At 38.1% G+C, this 18,029-nt stretch overlaps 1 protein-coding gene across 1 annotated transcript in view; it reads right to left on the bottom strand.

Moving 5' to 3' along the window:
- Nucleotides 1-45: 45 nt before the first annotated feature.
- LOC139946294 (protein sidekick-2-like) overlaps nt 46-18,029 on the bottom strand; it is a 40,964-nt gene continuing 22,980 nt past the window's right edge. Inside the window, exons 14-22 of the mRNA XM_071943918.1 lie at nt 12,381-12,692; nt 11,929-12,225; nt 11,340-11,654; nt 4,399-4,686; nt 3,402-3,534; nt 2,321-2,496; nt 1,642-1,926; nt 988-1,226; nt 46-156 (exon numbers count right to left, since the gene is read on the bottom strand). Coding sequence (XP_071800019.1) covers nt 46-156; nt 988-1,226; nt 1,642-1,926; nt 2,321-2,496; nt 3,402-3,534; nt 4,399-4,686; nt 11,340-11,654; nt 11,929-12,225; nt 12,381-12,692 — 2,156 coding nt within the window. The remainder of the gene's footprint in view (nt 157-987; nt 1,227-1,641; nt 1,927-2,320; nt 2,497-3,401; nt 3,535-4,398; nt 4,687-11,339; nt 11,655-11,928; nt 12,226-12,380; nt 12,693-18,029) is intronic.

The raw sequence follows: 18,029 nt of genomic DNA, 5'->3' as shown, positions 1-18,029 counted from the left end.
GCCTTTTACGTTTACATAATGAATTGATGTATTCTTGAAGAGTTTTTATAGATCTCTATTCAAAACAAACGGCATCAGCGTGTAACCTTTGGGCACAGTAGTGACTGTTGAGACGTAACTCCATGGACCGTGTCCAACACTTGTCTCAGCTCGAACCTGAAAGAGAATTACATATTTAAATGTCAAAGAAGGATAATACTACTTGTATTTTGTGGATTAAAGTATCGATAAATTTGTATCTTCATTTTCTCCCCGTTAAAACCACTTTCTCACTGGGAGTTCGAATCCCACCCGAGTAACATGCCTGTGATATTTTTTCACATGACTCGTGAAAGTATTGTGTATACAGTCCTAACACACATCGGTGTATGGGTAAAAAAGAAAAAGAATAAATAATAATCTTTATCCCCGATGCAAATTTAACATCTCTTAGGGCCGTTTCACACGAGGAAAACAAGCAGGGGGTCCTTGGACTTAAGAACACAACGTTGTTTAATCCACATCGTGTGAAAGGTACCTCTGCTTAAATAGGCACGGGTCCCTGGTCTTTTTAAGACCAAGGTCCAGACCTCCGTCTTAAAAACACAACGTTGTGAAAATTATACCACGATCGTCCGTGTGTGCTGGGTGAATGGGAATTGCTTGCGTAACGAAGGACCCTGGTGTGGCTGGAGCTACCACGCATGCGCGCAAGAAGAAACACGTGGTGCAAGAAAATCAAGATGTTCGACCCCGTTATATGATAACGTTAACCCTTTGAGCGTGTGCACGACTCCTTCAAGAGAGCAAGTTTTCAATGTTGACCTTTAGCACCATAAAAGAAGAACGTTCTGAGACATGGGATGTTGGTTTCTGCGCCGTGTGAAAGGTCCTGTTTGAGTTTGACCAACGTCCTTGGTCAAGACAACTGCCACCGGAGACCAAGGACCCGAGTTTGACTTTGTCGTGTGAAAAGGGTTTTATATGATGCAATGTAGTAATGCATACCTGTATTGAGTAACTAACACTCTTGTCCAGGGCCATAATCGTTTTCGTCTGGTACTGACTAGCAAGCTGCTTTGTGATTCTTATTGTATCTCCCAATGTCTGGTTCCCTGACCCTGTCTTCCAATAGCGGATCTCGTAGCTGATGATGATGCCATGAGGAGGACTAGGAGTATTCCACGCTACGGTGATCATGTTGCTTCTCGTAACTGGAAAAGTGACTTTGCTTGGGGGCGGAGGAACTGGAATAATATGTTAACAATACTTCCAGTTCTTCTATACTAATATACAACACACACTATAATAATATGTGAGAGAAATGTTCAAGCAAACATGAAGTACACCAGAATTGTTTAACTATTAAGACAAAGCCATCATCGTTGGGTAATTAATTTGTGTTTGTGTGTTTCTTGGGGTGAGGTATGTTGGGGGAAATCATGTTTTCCCATTCTGAGAACAAACTGAATGTTTGGGAAGGGGCAGTCGGAAGAGATGTTATTTATTGTTACATCTAGACCTATACGAGAAAAAATAGTAAGCTTATGTACACAAGTTGTATATTATATGTTGGTGACTGAAAATAGTAAAAACAATCATCGTCTTTGTGTAGTGTTTAATTATAGGCTTGTCGAAATTAAACGACATTGTTTTGCTTACTTCCTTCTTGTGTTCGAGTCGTAATTGAAGCAACTTGCCCTGAAGCAAACTGATTCTCTGCAGATACTGACAGTTTGTATGACATAAAAGGAACGAGGCCAGTGAATTCTGTCCCAGTACTAGAGGTTGTATCTTCATCGAGTACTCCTTCACTGTCAATGAGTCTGTAATGATACTGGGTTATGAGTCCGTTACGCTGACCACACACTGGTAGTTTCCATGAGAATGCTATGGTTTGGTTGGTAACATCAAAAAACTTCAAATCTCTTGGAGGACCGGAAGGTGCTAAAATGAAGAGAAAAACAAATTAATACAAACATGAATAATTATCGTCAATACATTCGAAATTACGGTCAATACATTCAAGTAACGTTTATAAAACGTTCAATTCATTTGTTATCCCGTGAAACATGCTTTCATAACCGTGTTTATTAAATTATTTACACACTATACCGTGAACAATTTCTTCCCTTGATCAATGAAGATAATAATATGAACAAAGATTTATAATGCGCCAATTTCAGACAGAGCACTTGCCCCTCTGCATCCCTTTTGCCACAATTTTTACTAACCTTGGCGTTTTTTCAAAGAAAGAAAGAGAGTTATTTTCATGATTGAAGCTTCATTAACCCAAATCTTTACTATAATAAAAGCATACAAACATGTTGTTTATACCTACCAGTACTGTTGGTAGTGACCAGCACTGATGCCTCTTCCCCTGCTCCTGCACTGTTAGAAGGCTTGACGTACACACGATATGTAGAGTGAGGGTATAACCCAGTTATTGTTGTTGGTGACTGAGAGTCATCGAACCACTGCTTACGATTCTGTGGTACGTCTCTGTCACACTGGTCCCTTTTACAGAAAATCAATCAATTTAAAGGATTTATTACTTTCACAGTAAAACGAGGTAGCTTTTTGGTAAGTGTAATATATTTTGAAGTAATGGCGTTCCATCGACCGAGATAAAATGATGACGAGTTGAAGCTGTCAATCATACCTTGTACTAAACATCACATGTTTAAAGGCAGTGGACACAATTGGTAATAACTCAAAATAATTATAAGCACAAAACCTTTCTTGGTGACGAGTAGTGGGGAGAGGTTGATGGTATAAACATTGTGAGAAACGGCTCCCTCTAAAGTAACGTAGTTTTCAAGAAAGAAGTAATTTTCATCGAATTTGATTTCGAGACCTCAGATTTAAATTTTGAAGTCTCGAAATCAATCATATAAAAGCACACAATTTCGTGTGACAAGGGTGTTTTTTCTTGCATTATTATCTCCATACTTTTATGACCGATTGAGCTCAAATTTTCACAGGTTTGTTATGTTATGCATATTTTGAGATACAGCAGTTAGTGGGAAGATGGTCTTTGACAATTACCAAAAGTGTCCAGTGCTTTAAACATCGGTCGGCCGATCAACGCTTGACAATATTTAAAATTGCTATTGATCGGTAAATTTGAATGAAACCTTGCAAAACAGTATCACAATATGTACCCCATTCAAGCAAGTTAATTTGTATTTTACTTGAAAATACTTTTTGACTAAATCATGAAAAACTTCCAAATCTTCCAAACGCATAATTTTATATAGTTAAAATTAGATTCGAACTAATTTCAGTACACAAGAAAGTAAAAAAGTAAGAAAATAAGAACATGAGAAAAAAAAAACATAATTATAATATTATTTACTCATGATACGACCTATAATTCAGCGTCGGTCTTTGTTTGCTTTCTCAGATAATTCAATTCCTACCTGTACAGGAGTTGGTATTCTACTTTGTACTTAGAGACTGGACAGTCGTTGGCGTTGGGGTTCTGCCAAGTAACATGTATCTGGGTTGCGTCTGAGGTTGGGCTTGCCCGTAGCACGGTCACTCGTCCTGGAGCTAGTAAAAAAGATGTGACGTCGTTATACGTTTCAATGAACATATATAATATTGCATCCCATAGAGAAAAACGAAGCAGCGAACATTGCCCTGCCAGTTAATGTACATATATAATATTGCATCCCATAGAGAAAAACGAAGCAGCGAACATTGCCCTGCCAGTTAATGCAATTTCAAGTGTTAGTGACATAATCAAGAAGCTCTACCTGTCGCTTCTCTTCGGGGTGCATAATAAAACAATAATATGCAGTTTTTGTTGTAAAGTGATGAAATGTTTTTGTGATCGGACTCAATACAACATGCAACCGGTAGTAATTATATATTCTTTAGTTAAAGGAACACGTTGCCTTGGATCGGTCGAGTTGGTCTTTGAAAAGCGTTTGTAACCGTTTTTTATAAAATGCATATGGGTAGAAAGATGTTGTAAAAGTAGAATACAATGATCCACACAAACATGCCTCGAAATTGAGTGGTTTTCCTTTTACCTCGTCGACTAACACGTCGGCCATTTATGGGGGTCAAAATTTTGACTCCCACAAATGGCCGACCATGTTAGTTCGCACAGTAGAAGGAAAACCACGCAATTTCGAGACAAACTTGTGTGGATCATTGTATTCTACTTTTAAAACATCTTTCCAACCATATGCATTTTATAAAAAACGGTTACAAACGCTTTTGTTTTGACCAACTCGTCCGATCCAAGGCAACGTGTTCCTTTAAGTACGTGTCTCAGCCATTTTCCCCAAGTACCATGCAGTGAAGCTTTGTTTGTATTGCGTTTTGTTTATACTTTTCTCACATGATCCTACTCCCTTTTGTTTGAGACTCATTTTGGTAAACATTTCTATGTTGATATGTACATACCGACAGTGTCTGTGGTCTCTTCCCGCTCAAATGATGTGCCTATGCTTGCTCCGAGTGCAGTTACAGCGATGGTGTAGTTTGTACATGGAGACAACTCGTCAAACTGTACAGACGTACTCTCACCAATCACGTCATATTGACTTTGGGCGTTTCCTCTTAATAGAAACAACTTTGAGATGTAGCCTGTGATACTGCCTCCTCTGCTGCCACATGGGATGGGGTTCCAGGTGATGCTGATGCTACTGGCAGTCACTTCACTTCTATTAAATGAAGGCGCAGCTTGAGGGCCTAATGTAAATCACCAAACACAGTCGTTTATGCTTCACATCATCCCTTTCTTTGTGAATGTTGTTGTACATAAACTCATACCGATGATCTTAAATAATGAGCTAGCTCAAATTTAATTGTTCAAATAATAATTAATAATGATAATAAGACTTGTAATGCGCACATGTCCACCCTGCTCGGTGTTCAAATGGCCTTTGTGATGTAAATGCCGCGTTGCTGTTATCAAGTCACAAGGGTCGGATGAGGTTCACCAACTCACACGAACTGTATTGTAATCAAACGCCCGTATTGGAATAAAACATTACGATGACACTATAAACTGCATGGTCTAGATGGTGTGGCTGGAATCACCAACATTTAATGTACATTGCATTGCTCTAAAATAATTAATACTGTCGTGAATTTATTTCACTTTCTGTAAAAGATAAATGTGCGTTTATTTTGTACGTAAAGTAAACAATTATAACACATGCATTACAATTATGCATCCACTCTGACACACACTTACCTTTTTCGCCGGTAATCTTTGATCTAGTTGTCGCTGTTCCGTTCCCAGCTTCATTTTTCGGTGTAACATAGACCCTATATTTAGAGTATGCTTTCAATCCCTCTATAATGACTGAAGTATCGGTGGTGTTCAGTGATGAAACACCGGCATCATTAACCACCTGACATTGTTCCAGATTGATGAGTTCATAGGTCACCAGGTAGTCGGTGGCGAGGCATGGAGTGTCTGGGTTGGTACCAGGTGGGGCTGTCCAAGATACTCTCAGTCTGTCATGTTGTATGCGACTGATGGTCAAGCCAGTAACAACACCTGGAACTTTGGAATGATCATGCACAAAAGCGTGGAACATGGTTATTGAACATAAGAAATATTAACAGTCAACGCACGCGAGAGACTAATATCAATACATCAAAATAAACTCCATATGACTGGTTGGATCGAGCACAAAAATGAAAACAACCAAAAAACAAAAATAAATATATCGAATAATTCAGTTATTCATTATTAATACATTCATAAGTCGCTTGCGCAGATTTTATTTTTTTGTGTATGAATCATCAGTTTCGATTAACTGTCCGTTTCATACGTACCGGTTGTGTCAGTTTCTATTTCACGGCTAAACGATGTCCCTTCACCCCTAAGTTGTATAGTAGTTACGGTGATAATGTATGCTGTACAGGGGGATAACTGGTCAAACTGTGCAGATACAGAAGTGGTTGGCACTTGCTTTAGGTTGTCTCGCTTGCTCTGCCCGTCTTGTCGAGACAAACTCACGCCGTAACCAGTGATACGAACTCCTCTACTACCACATGGGATGGGGTTCCAGGTGATGCTGATGGTATTATATGTCACTCTACTGCTATTGAATGTAGGCGCAATCCCCAGACCTGGTCGGAAGAGACCATTAACACATTAATAATAAGGAGGAGTCGGAAAATGTGCAGATCTTTCAACAACAAAGGTGTCATTGCGTCTCTCTTACGACGAGTTGACGGAATAGATACACTAAACATGGCCAACAACAAGCAGGTAGTTTACTTACTTCTTTCTGTTGTAATCGCTGATTTGGATTTTGTGGGTCCATCGCCTGCTTCATTTCTCGATGTTACATTGATTCTGTATGTAGAGTATGGATGAAGACCCTCGACAGTGGTTATTGTATCTGTAGTGTTCAGTGAGCCACCGGATTGATCACCCTCCCCACATTGATCCAGATTGATGAGTTCATAGGTCACATAATAACTAGAAGCAAGGCACGGTTTATTTTTATGGCCAACTCCTCTGTCTTCCCAAGACGCAACTAGTATACCTTGGCTGTCTGGTTCAACGCTTAAATTCTTGACACCCAAAAGTTCTGTATAAAATGCAATGCAACACACAATTAATCACCAAAAGTACCAAAGATCCAGTAAGACTTTTAACAATATATTAACAAGATTTATATTGGTTAACACCTGTATGCCTGTTTTACCAATTAAGCAACATAAGTTAACTTTCTATGACTTGAATTCCACTTAATAACTATTGGAGCAATTACTAAATTTTTAAATGTAAAGAGCTCGCACAATCAACAAAATAATTTTTTTTTAATAACGTCATTTTGGTAATAAAATAAATAGTTTGCGTTGCAAGAATGATTCATTAATATGATTATGCTGTTATGACATTACCCTTTTGTAATGTATTTTGCCTAGTCTCATTGGACCACGGTCCTCTTCCAATGCTGTTCAAAGCTCTCACTTGAAATACATATGAAGTGCATGGCGTCAAGGAAGTTATCCTTATACGTTTATCCGTTGTTGTGTTAAGGTGGATGATGTCATTGTCTGCTTCTGTTTTATACTTGTATCGGTACTCTGTTATGTTGCCACCTGTTCTTCCACAGGGAAGCTCCCACGCGAACTCGATATGATCAGTAGATGCTGAGGCGACAGTTACAGTTGGTGCTTCTGGTACTATTATGAAAACCACGTAAACAATTAATTATAACAAGAACAAACACAATTGTACAAGTTGTGAAGTTTTCTAGAAAAATAACCTCTGCAGAACGGAAAGAAAGGTAAACACAACTTTCCATAGTAATATCAACTCTTACTTACTTGATTGTGTCGTTGTCAGATATTTGTTGGCAATATAACGCACATTTATTATTTTATTATTATTTTGTCATGTTTGTAGTCCAAGGGATAACAAAATCTATCCCCTCCTCTTTCTTTGCTTGGTTTAAGCAGCAAAGGATAGAAAAATCTAACCCTTCCTCTTTGCGACTAGGTTTGAGGAGCAAGGAGGAGCATCTTTTTGGCTGGGTATGAGGAACAATTGGGATGAAACATTCTATCCCCTCATATTTTTGGCTGGGCTTGAGGAACAAGGGATAAACAAATCTATCCCTTGACCTAAATTTTATCATTTCGAACCTCATTTCGATATCATTAAGGCCTACTTCATATTAGTTCACTTTATTCTGTAAGTATCGAATCTTATTATGTAAGCATGTAAATAATTGCGTGATTGAATTTAACTGATTTGATTGTGTAGGCCTACTACTTACTTCCTTGTTTTGTTCGAGTCGTATATGAAGCAACTGGTCCTGAACCAAACTGATTCTCTGCAGATACTGACAGTGTGTATGACGTGAAGGGAACTAGACCAGTAAACTCTATCCCCGTACTAGAGGTTGCATCTTCTTCGAATACTCCTTCTTCACTGTCAATGAGTCTGTAATGATACTGGGTTATGATTCCATTACGCTGACCACACGCTGGTTGTTTCCACAATAATGCTATGGTGTGGTTGGTAATATCAGTAGACTCCACATCTCTTGGAGGACCGGAAGGTGCTATAATTGGGGGAAAAAAATTACAACAATAAACAGGCGATGGTCTGATTACTAAGTGTCGTGATTGTATACATACAGCAGTGCATCAACGATGTTGTCCTTCAGTCAGAACGACATTCGAAATTGCCAACAATACATTCAAGTAAACAATGAACATGTTCAATTCATTTGCTATCTGGTGAAACATTCTTTCATGAAGCTATTTATTTATTTATTTACACACTATACCATTACCAATTTCCTCCCTTGATCAATGAAGATAATAATAACAAAAACAAAATATTTATAATGCGCCAACTCCAGGGTCAGGTGCCCTATGCATAACTTTGCATCCCTTTTGCTATTTTGTTTATACTAACAATTGCAATTCTTCAATAAAAGGAAAGCGATTTTTTTTTTTTTTTTTTTTTTTTTTTTTTTACGGCTCCATTAATCCACAACTTGACTTTAATCAAGCCATACAAACCAGTTTAACTATACCTACCAGTATTGTGGGTGATGACTGTCACTGATGCCTCTTCCCCTGCTCCTGCAGTGTTAGAAGGCGTGACGTACACACGATATGTAGAGTGAGGGTATAACCCAGTTATGGTTGTTGGTGACTGGGAGCCATCGAGCCACTGCTCACGATTCTGTGGTACGTCTCTGTCACACTGGTCCCTTTTACAGAAAATCAATCAATTTAAAGGATTTATTACTTTCACAGTAAAACGGGGTAGCTTTTTGGCAAGTGTAATATATTTTGAAGTAATGGCGTTCCATCGACCGAGATAAAATGATGACGAGTTGAAGCTGTCAATCATACCTTGTACTAAACATCACATGTTTAAAGGCAGTGGACACTATTGGTGATAACTCAAAATAATCACAAGCACAAAACATTATCTAATAACGAGTAATGATAAGCTTTTTGTAGTATAAAGCATTGTGAGAAACGCTCCCTCTGAAGCTACGTAGTTTTCAAGAAAGAAGTAATTTTCATCGAATTTGATTTCGAGACCTCAGATTTAAATTTTGAAGTCTCGAAATCAATCATATAAAAACACACAATTTCGTGTGACAAGGGTGTTTTTTCTTTCATTATTATCTCCCAACTTTTATGACCGATTGAGCTCAAATTTTCACAGGTTTGTTATGTTATGCATATTTTGAGATACAGCAGTTAGTGGGAAGATGGTCTTTGACAATTACCAAAAGTGTCCAGTGCTTTAAACATCGGTCGGCCGATCAACGCTTGACAATATTTAAAATTGCTATTGATCGGTAAATTTGAATGAAACCTTGCAAAACAGTATCACAATATGTACCCCATTCAAGCAAGTTAATTTGTATTTTACTTGAAAATACTTTTTGACTAAATCATGAAAAACTTCCAAATCTTCCAAACGCATAATTTTATATAGTTAAAATTAGATTCGAACTAATTTCAGTACACAAGAAAGTAAAAAAGTAAGAAAATAAGAACATGAGAAAAAAAAACCATAATTATAATATTATTTACTCATGATACGACCTATAATTCAGCGTCGGTCTTTGTTTGCTTTCTCAGATAATTCAATTCCTACCTGTACAGGAGTTGGTATTCTACTTTGTACTTAGAGACTGGACAGTCGTTGGCGTTGGGGTTCTGCCAAGTAACATGTATCTGGGTTGCGTCTGAGGTTGGGCTTGCCCGTAGCACGGTCACTCGTCCTGGAGCTAGTAAAAAAGATGTGACGTCGTTATACGTTTTAATATACATATATAATGTACATATATAATATTGCATCCCATAGAGAAAAACGAAGCAGCGAACATTGCCCTGCCAGTTAATGCAATTTCAAGTGTTAGTGACATAATCAAGAAGCTCTACCTGTCGCTTCTCTTCGGGGTGCATAATAATACAATAATATGCAGTTTTTGTTGTAAAGTGATGAAATGTTTTTGTGATCGGACTCAATACAACATGCAACCGGTAGTAATTATATATTCTTTAGTTAAAGGAACACGTTGCCTTGGATCGGTCGAGTTGGTCTTTGAAAAGCGTTTGTAACCGTTTTTTATAAAATGCATATGGGTAGAAAGATGTTGTAAAAGTAGAATACAATGATCCACACAAACATGCCTCGAAATTGAGTGGTTTTCCTTTTACCTCGTCGACTAACACGTCGGCCATTTATGGGGGTCAAAATTTTGACTCCCATAAATGGCCGACCATGTTAGTTCGCACAGTAGAAGGAAAACCACGCAATTTCGAGACAAACTTGTGTGGATCATTGTATTCTACTTTTAAAACATCTTTCCAACCATATGCATTTTATAAAAAACGGTTACAAACGCTTTTGTTTTGACCAACTCGTCCGATCCCAGGCAACGTGTTCCTTTAAGTACGTGTCTCAGCCATTTTCCCCAAGTACCATGCAGTGAAGCTTTGTTTGTATTGCGTTTTGTTTATACTTTTCTCACATGATCCTACTCCCTTTTGTTTGAGACTCATTTTGGTAAACATTTCTATGTTTATATGTACATACCGACAGTGTCTGTGGTCTCTTCCCGCTCAAATGATGTGCCTATGATTGCTCCGAGTGTAGTTACAGCGATGGTGTAGTTTGTACATGGAGACAACTCGTCAAACTGTACAGACGTACTCTCACCAATCACGTCATATTGACTTTGGGCGTTTCCTCTTAATAGAAACAACTTTGAGATGTAGCCTGTGATACTGCCTCCTCTGCTGCCACATGGGATGGGGTTCCAGGTGATGCTGATGCTACTGGCAGTCACTTCACTTCTATTAAATGAAGGCGCAGCTTGAGGGCCTAATGTAAATCACCAAACACAGTCGTTTATGCTTCACATCATCCCTTTCTTTGTGAATGTTGTTGTACATAAACTCATACCGATGATCTTAAATAATGAGCTAGCTCAAATTTAATTGTTCAAATAATAATTAATAATGATAATAAGACTTGTAATGCGCACATGTCCACCCTGCTCGGTGTTCAAATGGCCTTTGTGATGTAAATGCCGCGTTGCTGTTATCAAGTCACAAGGGTCGGATGAGGTTCACCAACTCACACGAACTGTATTGTAATCAAACGCCCTTATTGGAATAAAACATTACGATGACACTATAAACTGCATGGTCTAGATGGTGTGGCTGGAATCACCAACATTTAATGTACATTGCATTGCTCTAAAATAATTATTACTGTCGTGAATTTATTTCACTTTCTGTAAAAGATAAATGTGCGTTTATTTTGTACGTAAAGTAAACAATTATAACACATGCATTACAATTATGCATCCACTCTGACACACACTTACCTTTTTCGCCGGTAATCTTTGATCTAGTTGTCGCTGTTCCGTTCCCAGCTTCATTTCTCGGTGTAACATAGACCCTATATTTAGAGTATGCTTTCAATCCCTCTATAATGACTGAAGTATCGGTGGTGTTCAGTGATGAAACACCGGCATCATTAACCACCTGACATTGTTCCAGATTGATGAGTTCATAGGTCACCAGGTAGTCGGTGGCGAGGCATGGAGTGTCTGGGTTGGTACCAGGTGGGGCTGTCCAAGATACTCTCAGTCTGTCATGTTGTATGCGACTGATGGTCAAGCCAGTAACAACACCTGGAACTTTGGAATGATCATGCACAAAAGCGTGGAACATGGTTATTGAACATAAGAAATATCAACAGTCAACGCACGCGAGAGACTAATATCAATACATCAAAATAAACTCCATATGACTGGTTGGATCGAGCACAAAAATGAAAACAACCAAAAACAAAAAAAAATATATCGAATAATTCAGTTATTCATTATTAATACATTCATAAGTCGCTTGCGCAGATTTTATTTTTTTGTGTATGAATCATCAGTTTCGATGAACTGTCCGTTTCATACGTACCGGTTGTGTCAGTTTCTATTTCACGGCTAAACGATGTCCCTTCACCCCTAAGTTGTATAGTAGTTACGGTGATAATGTATGCTGTACAGGGGGATAACTGGTCAAACTGTGCAGATACAGAAGTGGTTGGCACTTGCTTTAGGTTGTCTCGCTTGCTCTGCCCGTCTTGTCGAGACAAACTCACGCCGTAACCAGTGATACGAACTCCTCTACTACCACATGGGATGGGGTTCCAGGTGATGCTGATGGTATTATATGTCACTCTACTGCTATTGAATGTAGGCGCAATCCCCAGACCTGGCCGCAAGAGACCATTAACACATTAATAATAAGGAGGAGTCGGAAAATGTGCAGATCTTTCAACAACAAAGGTGTCATTGCGTCTCTCTTACGACGAGTTGACGGAATAGATACACTAAACATGGCCAACAACAAGCAGGTAGTTTACTTACTTCTTTCTGTTGTAATCGCTGATTTGGATTTTGTGGGTCCATCGCCTGCTTCATTTCTCGATGTTACATTGATTCTGTATGTAGAGTATGGATGAAGACCCTCGACAGTGGTTATTGTATCTGTAGTGTTCAGTGAGCCACCGGATTGATCACCCTCCCCACATTGATCCAGATTGATGAGTTCATAGGTCACATAATAACTAGAAGCAAGGCACGGTTTATTTTTATGGCCAACTCCTCTGTCTTCCCAAGACGCAACTAGTATACCTTGGCTGTCTGGTTCAACGCTTAAATTCTTGACACCCAAAGGTTCTGTATAAAATGCAATGCAACACACAATTAATCACCAAAAGTACCAAAGATCCAGTAAGACTTTTAACAATATATTAACAAGATTTATATTGGTTAACACCTGTATGCCTGTTTTACCAATTAAGCAACATAAGTTAACTTTCTATGACTTGAATTCCACTTAATAACTATTGGAGCAATTACTAAATTTTTAAATGTAAAGAGCTCGCACAATCAACAAAATAATTTTTTTTTAATAACGTCATTTTGGTAATAAAATAAATAGTTTGCGTTGCAAGAATGATTCATTAATATGATTATGCTGTTATGACATTACCCTTTTGTAATGTATTTTGCCTAGTCTCATTGGACCACGGTCCTCTTCCAATGCTGTTCAAAGCTCTCACTTGAAATACATATGAAGTGCATGGCGTCAAGGAAGTTATCCTTATACGTTTATCCGTTGTTGTGTTAAGGTGGATGATGTCATTGTCTGCTTCTGTTTTATACTTGTATCGGTACTCTGTTATGTTGCCACCTGTTCTTCCACAGGGAAGCTCCCACGCGAACTCGATATGATCAGTAGATGCTGAGGCGACAGTTACAGTTGGTGCTTCTGGTACTATTATGAAAACCACGTAAACAATTAATTATAACAAGAACAAACACAATTGTACAAGTTGTGAAGTTTTCTAGAAAAATAACCTCTGCAGAACGGAAAGAAAGGTAAACACAACTTTCCATAGTAATATCAACTCTTACTTACTTGATTGTGTCGTTGTCAGATATTTGTTGGCAATATAACGCACATTTATTATTTTATTATTATTTTGTCATGTTTGTAGTCCAAGGGATAACAAAATCTATCCCCTCCTCTTTCTTTGCTTGGTTTAAGCAGCAAAGGATAGAAAAATCTAACCCTTCCTCTTTGCGACTAGGTTTGAGGAGCAAGGAGGAGCATCTTTTTGGCTGGGTATGAGGAACAATTGGGATGAAACATTCTATCCCCTCATATTTTTGGCTGGGCTTGAGGAACAAGGGATAAACAAATCTATCCCTTGACCTAAATTTTATCATTTCGAACCTCATTTCGATATCATTAAGGCCTACTTCATATTAGTTCACTTTATTCTGTAAGTATCGAATCTTATTATGTAAGCATGTAAATAATTGCGTGATTGAATTTAACTGATTTGATTGTGTAGGCCTACTACTTACTTCCTTGTTTTGTTCGAGTCGTATATGAAGCAACTGGTCCTGAACCAAACTGATTCTCTGCAGATACTGACAGTGTGTATGACGTGAAGGGAACTAGACCAGTAAACTCTATCCCCGTACTAGAGGTTGCATCTTCTTCGAATACTCCTTCTTCACTGTCAATGAGTCTGTAATGATACTGGGTTATGATTCCATTACGCTGACCACACGCTGGTTGTTTCCACAATAATGCTATGGTGTGGTTGGTAATATCAGTAGACTCCACATCTCTTGGAGGACCGGAAGGTGCTATAATTGGGGGAAAAAAATTACAACAATAAACAGGCGATGGTCTGATTACTAAGTGTCGTGATTGTATACATACAGCAGTGCATCAACGATGTTGTCCTTCAGTCAGAACGACATTCGAAATTGCCAACAATACATTCAAGTAAACAATGAACATGTTCAATTCATTTGCTATCTGGTGAAACATTCTTTCATGAAGCTATTTATTTATTTATTTACACACTATACCATTACCAATTTCCTCCCTTGATCAATGAAGATAATAATAACAAAAACAAAATATTTATAATGCGCCAACTCCAGGGTCAGGTGCCCTATGCATAACTTTGCATCCCTTTTGCCATTTTGTTTATACTAACAATTGCAATTCTTCAATAAAAGGAAAGCGAGTTTTTTTTTTTTTTTTTTTTTTTTTTTTTTACGGCTCCATTAATCCACAACTTGACTTTAATCAAGCCATACAAACCAGTTTAGTATACCTACCAGTAGTGTGGGTGATGACTGTCACTGATGCCTCTTCCCCTGCTCCTGCAGTGTTAGAAGGCGTGACGTACACACGATATGTAGAGTGAGGGTATAACCCAGTTATGGTTGTTGGTGACTGGGAGCCATCGAGCCACTGCTCACGATTCTGTGGTACGTCTCTGTCACACTGGTCCCTTTTACAGAAAATCAATCAATTTAAAGGATTTATTACTTTCACAGTAAAACGGGGTAGCTTTTTGGCAAGTGTAATATATTTTGAAGTAATGGCGTTCCATCGACCGAGATAAAATGATGACGAGTTGAAGCTGTCAATCATACCTTGTACTAAACATCACATGTTTAAAGGCAGTGGACACTATTGGTGATAACTCAAAATAATCACAAGCACAAAAAATTATCTAATAACGAGTAATGATAAGCTTTTTGTAGTATAAAGCATTGTGAGAAACGCTCCCTCTGAAGCTACGTAGTTTTCAAGAAAGAAGTAATTTTCATCGAATTTGATTTCGAGACCTCAGATTTAAATTTTGAAGTCTCGAAATCAATCATATAAAAACACACAATTTCGTGTGACAAGGGTGTTTTTTCTTTCATTATTATCTCCCAACTTTTATGACCGATTGAGCTCAAATTTTCACAGGTTTGTTATGTTATGCATATTTTGAGATACAGCAGTTAGTGGGAAGATGGTCTTTGACAATTACCAAAAGTGTCCAGTGCTTTAAACATCGGTCGGCCGATCAACGCTTGACAATATTTAAAATTGCTATTGATCGGTAAATTTGAATGAAACCTTGCAAAACAGTATCACAATATGTACCCCATTCAAGCAAGTTAATTTGTATTTTACTTGAAAATACTTTTTGACTAAATCATGAAAAACTTCCAAATCTTCCAAACGCATAATTCTATATAGTTAAAATTAGATTCGAACTAATTTCAGTACACAAGAAAGTAAAAAAGTAAGAAAATAAGAACATGAGAAAAAAAAAACATAATTATAATATTATTTACTCATGATACGACCTATAATTCAGCGTCGGTCTTTGTTTGCTTTCTCAGATAATTCAATTCCTACCTGTACAGGAGTTGGTATTCTACTTTGTACTTAGAGACTGGACAGTCGTTGGCGTTGGGGTTCTGCCAAGTAACATGTATCTGGGTTGCGTCTGAGGTTGGGCTTGCCCGTAGCACGGTCACTCGTCCTGGAGCTAGTAAAAAAGATGTGACGTCGTTATACGTTTTAATATACATATATAATGTACATATATAATATTGCATCCCATAGAGAAAAACGAAGCAGCGAACATTGCCCTGCCAGTTAATGCAATTTCAAGTGTTAGTGACATAATCAAGAAGCTCTACCTGTCGCTTCTCTTCGGGGTGCATAATAATACAATAATATGCAGTTTTTGTTGTAAAGTGATGAAATGTTTTTGTGATCGGACTCAATACAACATGCAACCGGTAGTAATTATATATTCTTTAGTTAAAGGAACACGTTGCCTTGGATCGGTCGAGTTGGTCTTTGAAAAGCGTTTGTAACCGTTTTTTATAAAATGCATATGGGTAGAAAGATGTTGTAAAAGTAGAATACAATGATCCACACAAACATGCCTCGAAATTGAGTGGTTTTCCTTTTACCTCGTCGACTAACACGTCGGCCATTTATGGGGGTCAAAATTTTGACTCCCATAAATGGCCGACCATGTTAGTTCGCACAGTAGAAGGAAAACCACGCAATTTCGAGACAAACTTGTGTGGATCATTGTATTCTACTTTTAAAACATCTTTCCAACCATATGCATTTTATAAAAAACGGTTACAAACGCTTTTGTTTTGACCAACTCGTCCGATCCCAGGCAACGTGTTCCTTTAAGTACGTGTCTCAGCCATTTTCCCCAAGTACCATGCAGTGAAGCTTTGTTTGTATTGCGTTTTGTTTATACTTTTCTCACATGATCCTACTCCCTTTTGTTTGAGACTCATTTTGGTAAACATTTCTATGTTTATATGTACATACCGACAGTGTCTGTGGTCTCTTCCCGCTCAAATGATGTGCCTATGATTGCTCCGAGTGTAGTTACAGCGATGGTGTAGTTTGTACATGGAGACAACTCGTCAAACTGTACAGACGTACTCTCACCAATCACGTCATATTGACTTTGGGCGTTTCCTCTTAATAGAAACAACTTTGAGATGTAGCCTGTGATACTGCCTCCTCTGCTGCCACATGGGATGGGGTTCCAGGTGATGCTGATGCTACTGGCAGTCACTTCACTTCTATTAAATGAAGGCGCAGCTTGAGGGCCTAATGTAAATCACCAAACACAGTCGTTTATGCTTCACATCATCCCTTTCTTTGTGAATGTTGTTGTACATAAACTCATACCGATGATCTTAAATAATGAGCTAGCTCAAATTTAATTGTTCAAATAATAATTAATAATGATAATAAGACTTGTAATGCGCACATGTCCACCCTGCTCGGTGTTCAAATGGCCTTTGTGATGTAAATGCCGCGTTGCTGTTATCAAGTCACAAGGGTCGGATGAGGTTCACCAACTCACACGAACTGTATTGTAATCAAACGCCCTTATTGGAATAAAACATTACGATGACACTATAAACTGCATGGTCTAGATGGTGTGGCTGGAATCACCAACATTTAATGTACATTGCATTGCTCTAAAATAATTATTACTGTCGTGAATTTATTTCACTTTCTGTAAAAGATAAATGTGCGTTTATTTTGTACGTAAAGTAAACAATTATAACACATGCATTACAATTATGCATCCACTCTGACACACACTTACCTTTTTCGCCGGTAATCTTTGATCTAGTTGTCGCTGTTCCGTTCCCAGCTTCATTTCTCGGTGTAACATAGACCCTATATTTAGAGTATGCTTTCAATCCCTCTATAATGACTGAAGTATCGGTGGTGTTCAGTGATGAAACACCGGCATCATTAACCACCTGACATTGTTCCAGATTGATGAGTTCATAGGTCACCAGGTAGTCGGTGGCGAGGCATGGAGTGTCTGGGTTGGTACCAGGTGGGGCTGTCCAAGATACTCTCAGTCTGTCATGTTGTATGCGACTGATGGTCAAGCCAGTAACAACACCTGGAACTTTGGAATGATCATGCACAAAAGCGTGGAACATGGTTATTGAACATAAGAAATATCAACAGTCAACGCACGCGAGAGACTAATATCAATACATCAAAATAAACTCCATATGACTGGTTGGATCGAGCACAAAAATGAAAACAACCAAAAACAAAAAAAAATATATCGAATAATTCAGTTATTCATTATTAATACATTCATAAGTCGCTTGCGCAGATTTTATTTTTTTGTG

This window comes from Asterias amurensis, chromosome 13, assembly GCF_032118995.1.
Source record: "Asterias amurensis chromosome 13, ASM3211899v1".
NCBI classification, from domain to species: Eukaryota; Metazoa; Echinodermata; class Asteroidea; order Forcipulatida; family Asteriidae; genus Asterias; species Asterias amurensis.
The sequence above is the reverse complement of the archived record's forward strand: the minus strand, read 5'-3'. Positions and strand labels throughout refer to the sequence as shown.